Source organism: Carassius auratus, chromosome 5, assembly GCF_003368295.1.
Source record: "Carassius auratus strain Wakin chromosome 5, ASM336829v1, whole genome shotgun sequence".
Classification (NCBI taxonomy): domain Eukaryota; kingdom Metazoa; phylum Chordata; class Actinopteri; order Cypriniformes; family Cyprinidae; genus Carassius; species Carassius auratus.
The window spans coordinates 25383257-25404438 of NC_039247.1; the positions used below are offsets into that span (position 1 = coordinate 25383257).

Consider the following 21182-nt stretch of genomic DNA (forward strand, 5'->3'; position numbering starts at 1 on the left):
AATACAAACATAGAATATAAAAACATGAAATTCACATTGTGTCTGGTAAAAGTAATATAGTTTAATGGGTCAAACAAATTTTACACATTCCACAATACAAAATCTACTGATGGCAAATAGCCAAAGGGCATGTAGGAAAATCAGATGCACTAGCTCAAACAAATGTCACACAGGGAATCAGGTCCATTAAAAACAAAACAATTGATGTACTCGCAACTACAGAGATGAATGCTGCACGCCATTATCCAAACGCCCAACTATATTATTATTAGGAGATCAAATTTAAATCACTTAATGAACTAAAGGAACCAAAATAAAATCAAGAAAAAGTAATATGCATCAGTAACATTTCGATTTTAGAGTCACTTTTTCACCATAACAAATGAGCACCTTCGCTGAATATTTAATGCTGGTAAACAATGTGAGCTCATGACACAGAAAGCTGAACACAGAAAGTGCCGGAGGTGAGGTAAACCAGCTTATGGATCTGAAGTAGCAAAGCACCCTGATGCTGCATAGTATCTTGATGCCGTAAAGTCATGGAGCTCACCTAAATAAACATAATGGAAAATGATCTGTTTGACCCTTTTTCTTTAGCTTTTTGGTATTTTTTTAGTTTTAACAATCCAACCTGCACAAATTGCCATGAAATACGTTATACTAGATGTACATATAAAATAAGAATGCCACCATAACAGGTGCAGCACTGATGCAAGTTAAAACCAAAATATTGTATAAAGCCAACAACTTAAAAGTTCAACATGAAAAACTAGATTTTTTTTTTTTTTTTACATTTTCAATATAGTATGATTGTTAAAACCTGTATGACACAAACCATATGCGCAACGGATGCAATTGTTTTCAATAATAAAGGCGTAGATGGGGTAATCTGTAAAGACATTGGATTAAACTGCTCCTCTTTTACATAAAACTGGAACAGAGATAAAACACCAGTGACATAATTTTGTAAATTTCTAGCAGAATTGTCATTTTTCTCTGTTAGTATTTAAAAGCTCTGACCATGTCCTTGTTATGATCAGGTTTGCTTGTATAACTATAACATCTACTAAAAAAGGTGGCAACAGAAAAAAGAAATGCATAAATTACAAATGTGCCGGCATGCAAAGGTGGCGCTCCATTCTTTATGACCGGGTTAAACAGACTTTAGAACTGCACACGTGACACACATATATGTGAATGTAACCTTAATATCTCTTCAAATTCTTGGTTCTTTGCTCTTGAAATCACATATCTGGTTGATGTCTTTCTTCAATGTATTCATATGCATCATTGATCTTTCACAAATACAGCATTCCTCAAAAAAAACTTTTGTGGTTTCTTTATGCAAAAATTTATTTTCATCTCCCAGTGATGTCCTGCAAAAGGGCTACTAAGGAATACATGTATCCTCCTTGTTCTCGTGGGACCCAGGTGGAGTCAGTTTCTTGACCTCACACGTTTCTGTTCATGGAGTGTCTTTCTGTGGTGCTTTCCTCTTGTGTTATGCCCACCAGGGTCCGGGTCAGGGTTTACCATTCAGATTAGCATTTCTGTGGCCAAACAAAGAGGAGAGCAGTTTGCGAGCCCGAGGGGGCTGTTGAAGTGCCTCAGCGAGGCGCACCATGCGTGGTGAGCGCCACACTTTAATGGTGGAGTCGTCGCTGGCGGACAGCAGCAGCTCCTGGTCTGCTGGGCTGAAGGCCACAGAGTTGACCACATCGTCGTGTTTCAGACGAGCCAGGCAGATGTTGTAGTGCCGGTCCCAGATGTAACCGTGCTTGTCCTCTGCACCGCTACACAGACAATTACAGGAATTAGACAATTAACACTCCTACAGACTCTAAATATAAGCAGAAGTCATGCAGTATATTCCAGTCTTAAATTATTTTTTAAAAGACTGTTTTTGAGAATGATTTACACCAAAAAAGGGGGAAAATAGAAACACTACTCTTTAAAGCCAATTCAAAGTTAATGACGTGATGATATTTAATGTATATATATATATATATTAAATATCATCAAAATATCAGCTATATCACCTAGCTGTAGTACTGTGTTGTGCTGAGTTTATAAGTTCTTGCTCATATTCTGGCGCAGACATCAAGCTTAAGTCAAGTCTTTTATATTGGCTGCAATATCATTATGGAGCCATATTTACACATTACATATGTGATTTTCTCTGACTGGTACCTATCACTATTGTCTAGCACTGTTCTGACTGATTGAATTAAGAAAGGTTTTCAAAGCCTCAAAAAACTCACTGAAATTTCCCTTTAACTTCCTCTATGCATTCATCATTTACAATTTTCCAATTATCTTAAAAGCTTAATTAGTCATGCAAACATTCCTGTTATTAAATGTTCAAATGCTTTGATAGATTTAAACCATTTTAATTAATGCTATTCCCACAACATTAAAAAAAAAAACTGCTTTTCAAAAACATTTTCTTGATGCTGCACCCATGCTGTTTGCTTGACTGTATAAAATTCGAGACCAGTGAAAGAACTGACTTAAGAAGAAATGACTTCGTAAATCTTCACTCTGGAAAATAGCATGTACTGTTCTCCAAGTGGTAGAACTGGTGAACAGGCAAAAAAAATCTGTTGACTACTGCAAATAAAATGTGCACAGCTGGTTGGGCTGTAAGTTACCTTGCGACAAAGTCTCGGCTGACATCAAGGAAGATAAAGAAGCACTCATCGTTGGGTGTGAAGGCCCGGTGGGCTCGAAGGCTGCGGCGCTCTTCTCTAAGACTCTTCAGGTCGATCACATGCAGGTCGATCTCCTCTGCGATGGGCGGAGGGGACATCGGGTCAGAGATCACACAGCCTGCTGGCCACGCTCGACTGTTCACATACAAGTATCTGTGAACAGACAAACACCGCATGGTCACCGTTTTAATTAATATTTTGGAAACATGCTTGAATTTGAGGAGGGGTAGGTAGAAACAACGCTCTGCAATATTTTGAACTTGGGCTGTTTGGACTTGAATTTTCAAGTGCTAGCTGTCAATATTACATACTGCACCTTTAATAAGATAAAAAGATGAATCATTCGAAACCTGCTTGCGCCCCCTGGAGGAACACTGTGGGATTCCTTTTTAGAATTTAAAAGACTATGAACTTTCTCAAACTGCATTAGTTCAAAGTCAGCTAAAAGCTCATGTATGCTTTACTATTGCACAACACACACCTATGGTCAGGTGATAGACCCATGCCAATGATGTGGCCGTGTATGTCGATCACATGATCCAGTGAGTCAAAAAATTCATCTGTACTGCGCTCCTCTCCCAACACAGGACCGCACGTCGTCATTTGATCTGGCATTATTCGCTTGATGCCTGTAACACACAAACACATGAATTTACCATCCGGACATGTATGGAATTAGCTGATTAAGTAATCATTTGTACAGTGTCTCATCAGAGACATAAGCGCATGCTCACCTATTTGGTGAGGCGAGTAGGTAAGGCTGCCGGTGGTGAAGATGAGGTAGGTCTTGTCCTCTCCTTCTCCAGGAGCTGTTGGGGTCACCAGATTTGGATCAGGAGCTTTAGTGCGTCTTCTGCCCATCAACCTGGCCACCTTAGTCTCCAACTCTCGATCCCACTTAGCTATGCTTTGATGACCCTAATTCCAGCAAACACAGATACTGCACATATAACCGACAACATACAATAACAGATGAAGAGATGTTTTTAAAGCATGGCTACTGAAAGTCAGGTTTTATCTGTTGCTTTAATATTAATTGCTCTATATTTGAAAGCTGCCAGTTGTTTCAGAAGTTTAGCAAATTCTGTTCACACTTCAGTTTGGGGACCAATTCTTATTAACAACTATGATTTTTGCCTCAAACTCCCAATTTTGTTATAAGTACTAATAAACAGCCAATATGCATGCTAATAAGACACTAGTTAATACTGAGAACTGGTCCCAATTTTTCTTTGGGATAACATGCACAGATAGTACACTTAAGTAAATAATGTCAATTCAGATTTCATTGTTATAAATGCTTAAAATATATATTTTATATTTATATTCAAATTTTGAACTATAAAATAAAAATAGATATTTTTTCAAAAATGAAACACTTGTATTTGATGAATATATACGGTCATCTTTTGATTCACATCCCAAAATAATATGCATAATACTTGATATGATATTGCTGCATATATCTCAAATACAATGCTTTTGTTGGAGAATGTTTGAAAAAATGCATAAAAACTTTAGGAAACCATTTTCCATTTCTCCAGCAGATCCAATGTGTTCTGTATCTTTGTAAGTACATGAAAACAGTCTTCACTACTAAAAATGAAAACACACATACACACAAAGAATCTTAAGTGGCTTGAAATGTTGTAGGTGCAGCAATCTCTACGGTTCTTACGTGTATAACATGCTGAATCCCGGATGGGTTACATGAGGGCAGATGACCTGACCCTCTTTTTTCTCCTCGTTCCTCATCCTCCTCTTCATCATGTTCATCCTCCTCCTCTTCACTGTCTGTGTTTCCCAGATCAAAAAAGAGAGGCTGGTGTTGCTGTGTCCGCTGGGCTTGAGCTTTTGCCTGTGACTGAGCTTCATAGTCCAGAAGGAGGTCAGGAGAGTCGTGTCGACGACAGTGGGCCACCATTACTGTGCGGATAGTGCTGGCATTTATGTTCTGGATCTTAAAGAGACGCTTCACCACATTCACATTTTCTGACTCGATGTCCTAAACATGCAAAGGGGTAACACTGAGTGAGTTGTTAGGACAAAAATACCAAATACCTAATAGCTACATGCATCCATAACCATAAGATGTTCAGTTAGAAATACATATTTTTTTGTTTTATTGGCATGACTACTGTTTCTTGTAATAAAATGACATTGCGAAAAAAAAAATTTCTGCGATATATATTGCGATATGAAATTCAATCAAATTTTTCTTACAAACAAAAATGGGGGGAGCAGAATTAAATTCTAATTTTAAATGATTTAAACAACAACACCATTGTTTCAATTGATTAATATTCTCGCGCTCTCCGAAAATCACATTCGTCAAGGGCCGGGGACCAGCTGGCCCATACAGTTAATGAATAACGGATCAACTACGACAGCCTACATCGCACATCCTGCGATGTGACTATCGTGAATTCGTACATTGCGATATCGATGCTTAAACGACACATCATGCAGCCCTATAAAGCAGTGGGAAAAACTAATCATAAAATTATTTTTTATTATTATCATTAAACAGTGGTTTACTGAAAGAATTGCTCTAAACTACAGTGAGCCCTTTTACATTAGGCCTACTATAAGAATACAGTTAACAACAGAGCCCAAACTTCAATTTAATTACTATTTATTTTTAAACAAGCAAAACTCAACTTAAAAAAATTATGCAAACATGTTAATTGCAATTGTTTAATTGTTTTTAAATTCACTTCTAAACTATTTAAAAAAATCTATTTGTTTGTTGAAATATACATATTTATACAGTGCCTCTCCTAACTGGTTTCATAACAGATTTTTTTAAACATTAAATAATTAAAACATCACTAACAGGTTAAGACTATTAGGGCAAATTGTCAAAATGTTAAATTTTTAACTTGCATATTAACAATATTCAAATTATATTCGAACTTTAAAGGCATAATTTCAGTTAGCAAAAAAATAAAAAACTTTTGGCTTCTCTCCTGAGGCCACAAAATATTGGGGAAAACCACCACAAAGTCTTAAGAAGTGTTTTTTCTAAACATGGAGCTCTCTTTTACCCCCTAGAAAATGTGATAAACATGCATTCTGTTTGAATGGCTTGGTTTCAGTTTTGACGTAAACATCTTTTTTCCACAATATTTTGAATGAACAACATAGCAGCACCACATCTAATGGGTTCAACTGGATAAGCTAACAAAAGCATTAAAATGCAATGACACTTACATTGTCAATGCATTACGTGCACTACTGATAAGGCTGCTTGATGCTCACCTAAAATTCAAATGCAACGTTTTTGCATTAGAATGTGGTTTTTTATTTTAAATTCGACTAATTTCTAAATCCGAATTGTTTTTTGACAGCCTTAATGGTTACATGGTCTAATATTTCTTGAAATGCTCTTCTCTAGACTATTTATAGCACACTAACGAGTTGTGGAAACTGAGGACTTCCTGAGGTTAATGAAATGTTAAGATTTTGTTAACAAGCTGTTTTAATACAGTCTTTCCGCAGTTGAAACACTGATTGAGTTTGTATAATCCTACTTGGTAACAAATATTTTTTTAATTAATTATTTTTTTCAAGGCCAGTAAAGAACATTTCCTCAATTAATCAATTACAGTTAATTTTGGACTCAGAACATTACTTTAAGACCCTAGAGAAGTGAACTCATCTGGACCTGGAAGGCTTTGTTGAGCCAGAGCACAGAGCAGGAGGTCATGTTGCCAATCCAGTGAAGGTTACCAGAGATGAGGTGAGTCTCATTCAGCCAGCAGCCGAAAACATCGTATGGCTTGTTTCTCACACGGGACAGCAGAGTGTAGTTCTCTACAGATCCAAAACAATAACATCAGTCAGAAATCTTTTTACAGTGGGTGTATGCAATCAGTGTATGTAACAGCGGTCTCTACCCAAACTGATGACTGCGATCTCTCCAGAGGAGGAGTGATGTGGGCCCAGGTAGACCCCTGAGACCAGCAGCAGGGTGTCATCGGCATTAAACTGTGAGAACTGAGTGTAGCCCCAGTTAAACTGCCGCATGCTGGAGCTGTGAACCAAAGATATTGTGCCATCTGATCGCTCCGTGTCCCAAAGCTGTAAAAGCACATTAAGTGAATTTGTATTATTCAGTGAATAATAAAGCAGTAACGAATCTTCAGTAAAGACAAGTGTAAATTTTTTTAGCATGGTGTCACTGACGAGTCATATTTGCTGTTATTTGATTTGAAAAATTATTAAATGCATAAGCTATCTTCATTTGTGCTAGGAACATTTAATTAATCAATCAATATAATGTCAAATTAGGTTGAATAATTATTAAAGAATAAAAAAATTGTGGAACAGCCATCAGTATTATGCAGTACTCTGACATGTCATGCCAACTACCCAGATTTTCTTTTTTTGCATATAACCATAGAGATTGTATGTTATGGCTAGCATATGCAAATCATTTTTTTCATTCTGACATAAGTCTGCTAGATTATAAATCATAATTATCTGTGTTAACATTTAAAATGTGATCTTTATGAAGCGAGCAGTACGCAGTCTTACCTTAACAGTGCAGTCTTTGGAGCAGGAAGAGAAGCGATGTCCGCGGTGAGAGAAGGCCAAATGCAGGACCTGATCATGATGTTCCTTCAGAGTCTGAACCTCCACACAGGGAATGCAGTCATACAGCCGTTTGAACTCCCTGTACCATGACACAGCCGCTGCACACATGCAGGAAATGCACGGTTACTTTTAAAAGACGCAGGGAGTGCTGCCACAGTGCAACATTCATAGCATCACATGACAGAGAGGGGGAAAGTTTAGGCAGTGTCACGTCTTTTACTACAAAATAAACACTATATTACTTTTGGTGTGTGCTTATATATTTTACACATTAATTCACTGCCTATGATGCAGTTTAAAGAATAAAAGTTCAGCTACAGTACCAGGGTGGCGAGGCACAGAGCGCGGGATGCAGTAGTAGTTGTAGAAGAGCTCCTTCCAGAGGAACTCATCCCGCGAAACAGCAAACCACTGACGACAGGTGAACCCAGCGCTCAGCACAGCCTTATGAGGGAGATGCAAGAAGATTTCCAGCACCAGGCTGTCCGGCAAGCCAGGGCCACTTGCCATCCTAACATCCTGAAAAAAAAATTGAAAAAAAGACTTTCAACCGATTACATCAAGAAAGGCTATTTTTCTTTTGTTATATTAACAATGAATAATAACTATCAAGCCAAACAATGGCTATTTTGCACAACTTAATATTCATTAACCTGTAAAAAAAAAAACTTTCACTGGGACCTTTTCTCTGATGATAACTGTGCTGTTGCTTAACAGTGAACTTAATTTGCTCTCTCCTCCTTTTTTTTATTATTTATTTATTTTTTTAATATTTGGGTCTGTTAATTGTACTTTGTTTTGGATGTTTCTTATTTGTTAAACATGTGCTGTTATTCAGTAATCACAATAATGAAAGCCAGAACGCCCACCGCACACCAGCTTATTGTTGGAGAGGAGACAGAGTGATGAAGCTAATCAGTAGATATATAATAGGGATTGTTAGGCCATGACAATCAGAGGCCAATGGGAAAATTTGGCCGGGATGCCGAGGTCACACCTTTTTGAAAGACATCCTGGGATTTTTAATGACCACAGAGTCAGGACCTCAGTTTAACGTCTCATCCGAAAGACAGTGCTTGTTGACAGTATAGTGTCCCCATCACTACACTGGGGCGCTAGGACCAACAAAGGGTGAGCACAGGGTGAGCACCCCTTGCTGGCTTCACTAGCATCTCTTCCAGCAGCAACCTAGTTTCTCCAGGTGGTCTCCCATCCAGGTACTGACCAGGCTCAACCCTGCTTAGCTTCAGTGGGCGACCAGTCTTGGGCGACAGGGTGATATGCAGCAGTTTTTAATGTAAATTAGATTGTATCATTTAGAAATTTGAGCTGAATGAGACACAGATTCCCTCTCTGCCAGCACGCGGCGCTTTAAACGTTTCCTTGGTTTCCGCAGTAAACAATGCAGCGCCTGCACTTATTAACTTTAATATGCATTATAAAGAGGCAAGATAAAAAATAAAAAAAAGAAACATCTGAACATTTCTAAAGACAGTAAGCTCCCCTCAGACATACATTAATATAAACTCCTACCCCTAATTGAATCGCGATTTGTTTAGCATCTCAACCAATTTAAATCATCACATATTTCCATCTATTTTCAATTGGTTTGCTGTTAATCATTACATCCCTATAAACAGTTTATAAAACAAGTTACTTTACCTATTGATCACTATTGTTTTCTACTGAAGACAGGAGTACAATGTTTATTTAAAAAATCCACCAAATTGTGGCATTTAATAGTTGATTTGATAATAAATAAGTTACTGTCTGTCTCTAATCTTTAGAAGTCTATCTTTCAAGAAGAAGTCCATCCACTATAGTTGGTAAAAAAATGGGACTCACCTCTCTCATTTCTCTATTCTAATTTAAGATCTGACAGCTGTAAATTATAACTGAGTAACACAGTCTTTCCTTCTCCACCCAGATGTTTATTTTTAGGTTTTTATTTTCTTTTCTTTTTTTAGGTAAAAAGGTGTAAATTAAATCTAGAAAACTATATATATATATATATATATATATATATATATATATATATATATATATATATATATATATATTAATCCATCGCTTTGTAATCTGTAGAGTTTTTTTTCACTGATCTAATCTAAGAGCTTTCAGTACATAAAGGATACTTTCATTACACATAAAAATAAATGAGCATGGTATGCATACCCTTTCACTGCTGAATGTTTAGTTTATAAAAAGAGATATATTAAATGTTATTTTCTAGCAGTGCAGTGAGATCACCCATATACAAATTTGGTCACAGGATTTGATTAATGTTTTTATGTTATGTCAGATAATGACCTGTCTGTTTTTCATCTAAATTCAACCTCCATTAAATCTCCAGTGCAGTATTTTTTTATACAGGTAACCAAATACGTTACATGAATCAAAACGTTATGATAAACGGGTGAAAACATATATATTTGTGTTAATTTATGTAACCTGGCATAGAACAGAAATATACAGTTTGAAGTGCACATAATAAGCATAATATAATACTGCTGTTTTAATATTGTTAATTTGTGTTAGTAGCTAAAGCAGCTAATAACATAAGCTAAGCTCATTACCAAAGATCAGGGTAAACAAATATGAGCAAGCTTTGCAAAAACATATTTCAGATAAATGTTTTATTAAATTGCACATTACCTGCCAAAGGACACAACCTGTGGAATACGTAGCAAATTTATAGCTAAGGAAAATATAACATCCTCGACTTGTTTTAGCTCCGTGTAAACGTCTAAACGACTAGCACAATCCCTAGTCTACACTAATCGAACGTCGATGCGGCAGCGATACGTCCTGGAATAGCCCAGGTCAATTAGTCGATCACAGAAGATGTTTACGTCTGGTATCTTGTATCAGGTATCTTGTATCGGGTAGCTTACAGTAAATTATTAGAGGATCCATTTGGATGAGCTATGTTACTATGACTGATTATGAGAGGTAAGTTTAAGCCTGAAATTAGCTCTTTAGCATGTATAATTATTTTTCCGTATAATTATTAAATAGGCTACATAATTTAGATTTTTAATTAAATTATGTAACGTCACACATGATAATTAAGGTGTGCATTTAATGAATATGTAAACAAACTACTAAGACTTAATTTTGATTTGAAAATGTACAGTATGTTAATGTCTCAGAACATGTATGGATAAGAAAACTGACACTGGTCATATCACTTTACATGAGCAGATATATAAGGTAATGGAAATTAATTATTTTTGGTTGTTAAAGTTAAAGAAAAAACCTCACTATAACTTATTGTAATCGTTCTTTATTGTATAATGTCCTTTAAGGTTGCATCCAAAATATTCCAATAGGAAACCATTGCATAACGAGTTTTTGTTTATTTATTTTGTGTAGTCAGGACCAAAAGATCTAGATCTCTTACTTTATATGCAACAGTTCTCACCCAACATTTGCATCCATGTTTTTCTCTATTAAATGCAGTAGTGCTAGTATGAGCACAGAGTTGCTTAAGTGTTTAGTGAAGTATTATTTATGTGCTCTCAGGGCTTTCTTATCTGGCTGAGAGGTTGGCTTCATGTCTTACATCCTCAAAAAGAGCCACAAACACAGGATGACATGCTAACAGTAAGTAATATATATGGACATTACTTCATAAATAGTTAAAAGGGATTCAGATGATATTTTAGGTACTTTTAAATTCTTCTTTCTTCTGCAGGACAGCAAGTTTGGTCAGTCTCGAGGGCACCTCTGCCAAGTCACCCTTCCTCATGCAGTGTGGTTCCTATATAAGCAGCACTTTTAAAAACTCTGAATTAAGACACTTATGATAAATTCATATTTCCAATATTTTTCATATACTGACATCAATGATGAATTGCCTGTAAACTCTTTGAAGGGGACGGGCATTTCTGAAACCTGTTCAGTACATAAAGCATAATACAAAGCCGAGTGGTCAATAAGAGACATACAAACAATGTTCCCAAATGAACTTATAATAAACAAATAATGTTTACCATGCCTTTAGCTTTATTCCCATCTTTTTGGTTGTAAACAGATAAACATTTTGTAGATGCATTACATGTAATGCTTAAAATGGAGATGCCAACAGGACATCCAATGTTAATGTGATTATTAGTATATTAATTAGAAAATTAAACAGCTGTAATTACAAACCTAAGGTCTATTTTCAGTGTTATAGATGCACATTAAAATGACAACAAATCTGTGATGTAGTCAAACACATTTGGGAAATAAATGACAAATTTAACATCAGTACAAAAAAAAAAAAAAAAAAAAACTCTACGGACACCTTGGCAATTGAATCACCATTGGCTAGTACATTTTTTTTAGTTTACTGATATGCATAGATATATAGACAATGTTTTTTTTCCCCCGAAATGCAACACAAGCCTTAGATGAAAGATGCTCATTTTATTGCTTTCCTACTTTCCTACAAATTCTGAAGAGCTCAGTGTGGTCTGCCAGTGAAAATATATGTTTGCTTAAACTTATACTTAGCCTCCAATTTACACACTGGCGAGTAAAATATGAGAATTTATTAAACATTGGCTAATATTAGACATCATTTCGTTGCCCAGAGTGAAGATTTAGTCGCATATGATTTAGTCGCAATGTAGAGGGTTGCTAAAGCGAACTACAGAAAGCAAAGCTGATTGGATATGTTTATAACTAAATATATAAAATAAAATAAAAAAATCCTGGAAAATAGTTTGAGATTTTTTGTAGTAATATTTGCTTATCTGATTTATTTCTAATTCCATTTTCTCTCTCAGGGAAGAATAGGAGAACCATTACTCTTTTAGCCATGTGAGCAATTGTGGAGTGTAGTAAGTGATAATGATGTCAGCTCCTGAAAGAAAGAAAATAGTGTTGTGAAATATCATCCATTTTTTGAGGAATTAAAAAAAGAACAGGAAAAGGACACCAAGCTCTTGCCCAAAAGCACTAAATCTTTATATTTATGCAATTAAGGAGAACCTGTCCTTAACAGATTTAAAAAAAGGATCTCACCTGCTCTACGGAAGGCAGTCATAGCTTCCATAACTGCAGTGCGCAGGTCAAAAGCTCCAGCTTCAGCTCCATGCCACAACATGGCAAACTCGCCTGATACATTATACACTGCCAGTGGATGAGTAGGGTGCTGATGGGAAATGGAGAATTCAAAGGTATGAGATTAGCAGAAACATTGGGTTCACTTTATAAAAAAACATTGTTTAGTTTTGCTGCAAATTGTTTGGGGTGCTTTGAAACACTTTTTTTCTTTTGGAGGGCCACTGTTCAGAAGACTTCAATTCGAATCTTCTCAAAAACATACTTCCCTGGCATTTTAAAGCAAACTTAAAGGAATAGTTGAAAATTAGCTGAAAATGTACTCCCTTATTTTCAGGGGGAAAATAAGTTTGTTTCTTCTTCAGAAGAGATCTTGAGAAATGAAAATTCAAATAGCTGCGTAACTGTCATAACTTCAGTCCAACAATTAATGTCTTGTGAAGTGAAAAGCTGCATGCTTTTGTCCTCCAACATCAAAATTCACAGACATATTTGATTAGAACTTTTAAAACATGCTTGATCTGTGGATATGTCTCTCCTGATTCAGATGAGATGACTTGCAGAGTGCAAAGACACTCATACATTTATAATAATGCATTAAAGGGATTTTACCACCAAAAGAAATACAAATAAAATCAGTATACAGGATCTGCGAAGATGATCATTCGAAAACCACACAAAACATAAACGTAATCAATGTGACCCCAGTTGATGAATCGGTGTCTTCCAAAACAAAATGTTAGACATTTGTGAGAAAATAACTAATGTTTTAAACACTTTTAACTATAAGGCACTGCTTCAGGTCAACGGTCATACGCAGGTTCATGAGTTCATGATTGATGTAAACATCAGCACATTGTGAAGTGTGACATAAATGCTTTCTGAAGCTTCCATGAGATGAATGACGTGGATGTCTTATTTGCTTTGTGTGGTTTTTGCAATCTTTGCTATAGAAAATAGTTATATACATCTTGGCATGATGGTGTGTAAATGATGAGAGTATTTTTGGGTGTAATATCCAAAGTGTCCAAATACTTTTTGGCAGTACTTTAAATTTCTACAATGTAAAATAAGATTTTCTGAGCATGAAGAAAATTATATCTGAATATATGATGAAGTGGCAAAAATGTTATTACCTTATCCTTAACCTCTCTCACAATATCAAGGTATGGTAATCCAGGTTTCACCATCAGCATGTCAGCACCTTCTTTTACATCCCGGTCCTACCAGCAAAGGATCAAAACCATATATTCTAATATTTCACTTGGAGCATCCCATACAATAGAAAAAAAATGCCACAGGCCTAGTCAAAGTGCCCATTTCTGCAATCAAAATGTGCGTTCAGTACTTAAGTAGTTCAGATTACATCTTTAAAGTGGCCTTTCAACAAGATCATGTTTCAAAGGAAATGTGTCAAAACTGGAAATTTCATTTCAGTGATATTCTCTTACACAGGCCCGCAGAGCTAGTCCTCTGGCACCAGGGGGAAGCTGATAACATCGCCTGTCCCCAAAAGCAGGTTTAGACTGAGCAGCATCTCTTCAAATGTAAAGTAAAGAAAAATTAGGTTTAAAAAGAATAAACTTATCCTGGTGTTTTAAATATCTGTAAATTCATAAAAACTACTTAGAAGGTCCACTATTGTGCTCTAAAGGGACTCATTAGAAGTACACTACCTGAATGGCCCATAGTAGCAGGAGGCAAATTTAGCACTGTAGCTCAACACTGACACCTAAGAAAGGAACAGAGATCGAGTCAGTATCTGCTGTTATTTGATTTAACTCTATTGTTTGCTTCCAGATCTATGACTTCTCTCAACCTTGTTGCCAAAATCATTGGCGATTAGTGCTTGCTTAATGGCTGCAATCCGTCCATCCATCATATCTGAAGGAGCGATAATATGGCAGCCTGCGGGGAGAAAAAGTGTGACCTAATGTGATAAAGATGACTTCTGTAAAACTATTATGCAAAAATGCACATACTATGTGTAATTGGCTACAGATATATGGAATTTAGGACAAACCTGCTCGAGCATAAGCCAGAGCTACTTCAGCCAGCCTCAAACAGCTTGCAGCGTTATCCAAGCTGCCGTCTTCACGCAGGATTCCTTAAAGGTGCCACAGAGAGAGCTCATACACTAATTATTAAATATCTGTTTATGTTTAAAGGTGTAATTTGCGGTTTCACTGGTAGTTACAACATTGGTCATGGGCTTTATTCTGACACCTATCAGCATGGATGCAGCTTCATGTGTAAGTAATGCGTAATAATATCATTGGTTAAAATTGGTTAAAAATGTCATTGCGAACGAAAAAAAGAAATTATAATCAAGTAGTGTTCAGATGGTCATGTGATTTTAAGTGTTTTGTCAGAGGTACTACTTGTTTAGGTCAGCACAACAATTTATATCAGCAGCATATTGTTATCAGCCAATATTATTATTTTTTTTTTTAGCAGCCAATATTGTATATTTAAATTATTAATGTTAATTTCTCTTCTTTTACATTTAGATTGCCTTTGGCATTATCAAACATTCCCTCAATTAATAATAATTGAATAACACTGCTTAAATGTATATTTAGAAAATATTACAACTATTTGTTTTTTCATACTGAATGTATGAAAAAAATACATTATACATTAAAATACACAAATTTTCATTTCATATGTATGTTTTTATGCTTTCATTCACCTGATGTATTTTAGTTTTTAATGTTTTAATTTTCATTTACTGAGACAAAGTAAAACAGAATTTCAATATCCATCCAATATATATAAAAACAGATCCAGTCCTAAAACGAACCACAGTGGCCATGAGAGGTGTAGGGGCAAAGGCACACATCGCAGGCCAGCACAAGATCAGGGAATGTGCTCCTCAGTTTCTTCATAGCCAGGACTGCAGGAGTGTCATCTGTGTCTGCCCCAGAGCCTCTCTCATCCTGAGAAAACAAACAAGAGGATAAGAAAACAACATTTAATCAAGGGTTGCCAATTGAATTTGTTAATTTAATGAATTAGTTAATTAATGTCATTCGCTATGGGAAAAAAAAAACATATTAAAATTAATAATACATGTAAAGGGTCATGGATCCTTCTGTTTCAGCACTGGTTAGTTCTCACCACAGTAAAAAAAAAAAAAGCTGCAGTGTGCAGGGGAAAAGGGGAGACGCTATTTCACTTTCATTGATTTAAAAGCATCACAGCATCCCTCAAATGCATGCTGCATTTCACTATGGAAAATATATTAAGTATGCTGCACCCGCATTTTACTTAAGCAAAATTTTCACAGAACCATTAATCACATCGAAATGCATGCTGGTTAGAAATGTGAAGATATTTTGAAGTGTGCTGGTAGCCAAATTGTTTTGGTTACCATTGACTTTCTTTGTATGAAAAAAAAAGAAAGAAGAATGAGACATTTCTCAAATTATCTTGTTCTAAGGTCCACAGAAGAAAGTTATACAGGTTTAAAAAGACAAGAGTAAATGCAGCGTCGAAAAAAAAAAAATACAAATAAATAAATCATGGGAGTAATCTAAAACTTTATGTGTAATAGATTCTATGTTGAATCAAATAAAATATTTCTTTATGAAGATGCTTTTCATAATGTCTACTTAATGATTTTCTAATTTAACACAATAATGACTTTAAATTTTCTTTTGGTGTTATTTCTTAGATTACTTAGATTAATTAATCACTTTGTGTAATTCATTAGATTAAGAATTAGAATCACTTGATAGCCCTAATTTAATCCCCCCTTCATTACATACTATGACTTAAATTATTGACCGGAATATTTTGAAATCATTTCACTTCTCTCCAACCTTCGCAACTTTTGCAGGAACTCCAAAAATCAGCACACACTTCAGGCCTTTATCCACAAGGGGACGAAGTAAACCCTCTATCTTATTAACACCATATCTGAAATAGACACAAAAAACATCATGTCATATCATGACTAAGACATCTTAACAAAACATCGACATTCCTTTTTTCTATATTAGATACACCAGGGCTATGTGTTTCTAAGTTTCAGAAAATAACCCATTTTCTTCTAACAGCAAAAAAACGTTTTTCCCATGCACAGTAATATGTATGAACCATCTTTGTATGCATAGTCTTTGATGCACAATCTAGGAAATTATTTGATCAGACTGTCAATAGTTAATAAATTTGAACAGATTTTAATGCATAATGTGCATTGTTTCAAATAGCAGTTTGTTTAAAAAAGTATGCAATAACGAGAATGATAGTATTCCACAATACATACATATACAGTAAAATAAAATAACCAGACCTCACACGGACTACTATTGCAATGCAAAGGGGGCTTATTCTGTGAACCTCCCAGAATAAACGGATTCTTGGTTTATCTTTGTGCTTTGTTGGCTACCTCCAGCTCCACCCTGCCTGAATCTTATCTCAGACCACCAGCCCAAACTCCAACATGCTTACTCCATCTTTGTTATAGCAATAATACACATCTTGAACATTAACATTTTTATTGTCCAGGTTCTTCCTTATAGTCTTTTACTGTTTGTAGTGCAAATTTTATTCGATACATCAAAATAAAGATAACTGAAAGAGAAATTATTAAACTAATAAATGAAATAATATGAATTAATTAATGGGATCAACATTGTATATATATATAAAAACATAAGTTTAACAGGAACTACAAATCAACCTCTGGTTCCAAACTAGCAAACTATCGAGTGAAAGCTTAATTCAAGCTAAATATCTGATACATTTCAATTTTATTTGGGCCTTTAAACCTAATTTGTATATTTATTTCATTTCTATGTTTATTAAATTAATCTCCATTAGTAATCCATTAAAGAATTGTAACTATGGTACCAGATAGTTACAGAATGAATGGACACCAAACAGGAAGTAACACTGTAGACTAAAAATGTCTAAAATTAGAAAATATGTTTGTCGACAGTAAAAGAAGGAAACAGTACCTTGCTTGACCAGGTAGACTTGCAATTGGTTCCACTGCATCAGGACTGTCACTGTTAAAATCATTTAGGGAGAGAGACATAATAATTCAAACATACAAACTAACAAATAGAAACTTTAAGCAATAACACAACTCATGAACCTATATGGCATCATCAAAAAAAATATATAGAGAGAAGAGATTACGTAATGAAGACAGGATAAATGAGGTTATCTGGTCTAAGGTCTGAAGCACAGGTCTGCCAGTATCGGAGAGTGGGGTGAAAGTAACCGCTGTGTAGAATAGAGTCTGCAGGCTGTGTCATTGTCCTGTAGATAAAAAATGGAAGACAAACACTTACTGACACAATCTACATAACTGCACAATTATGAATCATAGTTACACAAGCTACATTTTTATTTATTAATCAGTTTCTTTTCCAGTCTTATTTCCCAGAAAAGAAACAAATCCCTAAAACATAATAAATTCACTTGAAAAGCAAAACTGCAATAGAAAGCATGTTAACGGACTGATTAGGACAAATCCAGAGTGGTTGGTTGTAAATATATTATTCGGTCCACTGCTTTTATGAAAATAAATCTTCTGAATGAATGAGCAAAGAGTGACTCTGACATATTCTAGACATACAACAGACGCAAGCATGCAGAAACTCTCTTTGCAGACAAGAAAAATTCCTTCACCTGCTTAAGAAACCATATTTAAATCAAGGAAAATCTTCTTTTGCACATAACAAATATATATGCTCAATCAATTACCTACTCAATCATTATCTGTACATGGTATACTGTGTTTGGGAGTTTGGATGTAAACAAGTTTCTTTTTCTTTCTTTCTTTTTTTTTTAAAGTAAATTTATAATGGATTTATGTAAATTAAACATTGTAATGTAATGGTTAAGCAGGACATCTTAATAAGCATGCACATTTCATGAGATCAACTCATGACTAATTCTTGCTGAAAGTCAAGAATCATGAAATAGTTAGGCTAAACAATCGTTTCAAAAACTTTAAAAAGCAGTACTTAAATTACACTCTTGGTCTTAAATATATAACTTAACAATACTGATACGAAACATTCTTGACAGGTTTCTCTTAGCTAATAGTGATCGTCCTAAACTGCACAGTACTGTATAATGTAAATATAACAGAAACATGGAGCTTGTAAAATGCATAATAATTCAAGTATTTCATAAATGAAATTATACAACTGAGAAGAACTTACTTTGTGTTTAGTCACCGCTAATGGGAAAGCGTAAATGGCCGAGATCTTGCTAGCTAAAGTGTTTGAACGTCAAACGCATGCGCATTTCATTCAGAGAGGAAAAGCTTATAAGTTTTTCCTCCAGGAGGCGCTTGGTGGCTCAGGAGGCAAATTCTTCATCTAGCTACACTCAAATTTCATAACGTTTTAAAGTATTATTTGTTAAATATTTAAATGTCATGCTCTTGTACCTGTGATATAAAAAAATATCTTCCTGCAGGCTTTATTTAATGTAAAATGTTTATCATCAAATCACGCGAAATCCGTTTTTTTTTTTTTTTTTTTTTTACTTTTGCTCTGTTCTTGAGGATCTTCTTACGATCGATTGCGTGGCTTTATTGTATGAAAATAAAAATAAAAATTATATATATATATATATATATATATATATATATATATATATATATATATATATATATATATATATATATATATATATATATATATATATATATATATATATTAGTAAAGTTTAACGCATAACCATTTTATCTTTTTACCTTTCGGGCTCCGTAGAAAATATTCTTCACTTTCAAAGGTATCACATGATATTCCTCTCGACTCGAATTTGAGATCTCGCGATATTTTTCCGGGCTCCTGTTGGAAGGTAAATAGCATGTCTCAGTTAGCTTGTGTTCTTTACAGCTTCTTATCCACCTCTGTCAACCCATCCGTTCATTAATAATCCTTTAAAAATGTAGCTTGCTTTTATAAATTTGTCTTCAACCATCACTGCAAACTATATCTGTCAGGTAAAAGGTTTTTTCAGTGTATTATTTGTACATTTAGTAGTCGTCATCATATGCTAACTGACAGTTCGCTTGTGTACACTTACGTTAGACGTTCAATTCCACAAAATGATTAACGACAATTGACTAATAACATGTTTATCTGCGTAGTGTTAACCTGGATTATGCTTTATATTAAGGATACAATAGATATGATGTTGAGGGTAGTGAAATAATCCTTACTGACGTCTGTATTGATTTAAATGTTACAGTCAACCATGTTTCTGGACAATGACATCATCAGTGTACAAATTTACACATAGAATGATTTCCAAACTTGAATGGTTTGCGTTGTTTTTGGTCTTGATAATGAGGTCTTTTTCTTCCCTTTCCAGGTTTCGGCAGAGAGTTAAATGCATAAGTCAGAAGGTGGAGCTGGTCCATTTCAGAAAGAGCATGATGCTGCCAAAATAGTGAAACGCTCATCAGTGGAGGATTTTTCATAGGCTTGAATACCCATTAAATGCTTCTCTTCACTTCCAGTTTCTTAGGCTAGTGTTTTGATCTTAGTCTCCCAAGTAAACACTAAATTGTGTCCCATTAAAAATGCTGTTTTCTCTGCGAGAGCTGGTGCAATGGCTGGGCTTTGCCACATTCGAGCTGTTCCTCCACTTGGGCGCGCTGCTGGTCTTCAGTGTGCTGGTGGCCCTACACATGGACGTGGACAAGCAGACTCTTAAGATGAGCTGGTGGCTTGTCTTCTCACCCTTGTTTGCTGCTGATGGCCTCAGCACTTACTTCACAGCCATTGTATCCATCCGCCTCTATCAAGAAGGAGAGAAGCGGCTGGCAGTGCTGCGCTTGCTGTGGGTGCTGACCGTGCTCAGCCTCAAGCTGGTGTGTGAGGTGCTGCTATGCCAGAAATTGGCCGAACAGGACCAGGCAAGTGATTTGTGGTTCGGGCTTATCGTTTCCCCCCTTTTCATTCTTCTGCAGCTGCTCATGATTCGTGCTTGTCGTGTCAATTAAAGGACAAACCATCTGCACACATGCCACTGGACTTATGTGAATGAAATGGACTCCTGCAGGTCTCATTCAAACCAGGAGTGAATTTTTGTGAAGTGCAAAATCATAGGGACCTTTTTTTTTTTGGTATTCAAATGGTTCATGTGACCATGGCATCATAAGCAATGCTTAAAATAATGTGCTGATTTTTATCATTATTATTGTCTTTAAGTGCTTTGAGATATATGGTCTTGATTTTGCTTTACCCTTGTTATTACCTTTTTATTATTATTTGTACAATTGTAAATAAACCATCAACATTCAACATTCTTGATCTTCCTTGGTTTGTTATGAACATGCCTTGAAATTACCTAAATTTATTTATTTAGAAAAGTTGGTCAAATGTTTGATATTTTTGAGAGGAAAATTCTAAATAAGCTAACATATATATATATATATATATATATATATATATATATATATATACTAACATATATATATATATATGTATATATGTATGTGTGTGTATGTATGTATGTACGTCCTATAATAATCACTAGATGGCACTGCAGATTTAATTAAACCATATAGTCCACTCAGGACAAACCATGCAATTTAATTAAGTACACATTTACAAATAGTTTTATGATGTTTTTGGGTGCAATTATATCATTAATGAGCAGCTAATTTAAAATGTAAATTACGGATGTGGTGAAACGTTTTCTAAAATATATAACTTCTGAAGAGAAAAGAGGTCTAAGTGTTACTGTTAATAATACGCTTTGTTATTTCTGGACTTTGCACTTGGTTTATAATAGCATAAAATAATTTCCTTGATCACGTTTAGACATTTTAAAAATATTAAT

General features: G+C 35.2%; 3 protein-coding genes and 1 long non-coding RNA gene across 7 annotated transcripts; 2 read left to right on the plus strand and 2 right to left on the minus strand.

The window, feature by feature from the left end:
* Positions 1-41: 41 nt before the first annotated feature.
* fbxw5 (F-box and WD repeat domain containing 5) lies at positions 42-10092 on the minus strand. The gene is made up of 10 exons (XM_026254561.1): positions 9966-10092; positions 7634-7829; positions 7251-7408; positions 6611-6794; positions 6379-6527; positions 4390-4716; positions 3446-3629; positions 3193-3340; positions 2652-2864; positions 42-1793 (listed from the first exon to the last, which is right to left on the minus strand). Exons 2-10 carry the CDS (start codon positions 7818-7820, stop codon positions 1523-1525), a joined length of 1821 nt encoding a protein of 606 aa, XP_026110346.1. The 5' UTR covers positions 7821-7829; positions 9966-10092; the 3' UTR covers positions 42-1522.
* A 34-nt stretch (positions 10093-10126) lies between these two features.
* On the plus strand, positions 10127-11589 carry LOC113083569 (uncharacterized). Its single transcript, XR_003283303.1, has 3 exons — positions 10127-10262; positions 10836-10916; positions 11008-11589. It is a non-coding gene; the product is annotated as an uncharacterized LOC113083569 (long non-coding RNA).
* On the minus strand, positions 11296-19162 carry alad (aminolevulinate dehydratase). Of its 3 annotated transcripts, none has more exons than XM_026254595.1 (12): positions 19084-19162; positions 17511-17633; positions 17327-17377; positions 16187-16283; positions 15166-15301; positions 14386-14469; positions 14182-14270; positions 14039-14094; positions 13814-13901; positions 13499-13585; positions 12324-12453; positions 11296-12162 (listed from the first exon to the last, which is right to left on the minus strand). In XM_026254595.1, exons 2-12 carry the CDS (start codon positions 17627-17629, stop codon positions 12104-12106), a joined length of 996 nt encoding a protein of 331 aa, XP_026110380.1. In that variant the 5' UTR covers positions 17630-17633; positions 19084-19162; the 3' UTR covers positions 11296-12103. The 3 variants fall into 3 exon arrangements, with proteins under 3 accessions (XP_026110380.1, XP_026110369.1, XP_026110377.1); XM_026254584.1 differs by lacking the exon at positions 19084-19162 and adding an exon at positions 18545-18697; XM_026254592.1 differs by lacking the exon at positions 19084-19162 and adding an exon at positions 18546-18673 and having other exon boundaries at positions 17511-17641.
* tmem203 (transmembrane protein 203) lies at positions 19120-20641 on the plus strand. 2 transcript variants are annotated; one of them, XM_026254613.1, is made up of 2 exons: positions 19120-19190; positions 19707-20641. In XM_026254613.1, exon 2 carries the CDS (start codon positions 19918-19920, stop codon positions 20338-20340), a length of 423 nt encoding a protein of 140 aa, XP_026110398.1. In that variant the 5' UTR covers positions 19120-19190; positions 19707-19917; the 3' UTR covers positions 20341-20641. The 2 variants fall into 2 exon arrangements, with proteins under 2 accessions (XP_026110398.1, XP_026110389.1); XM_026254604.1 differs by having other exon boundaries at positions 19182-19335.
* The last annotated feature ends 541 nt before the right edge of the window (positions 20642-21182 follow it).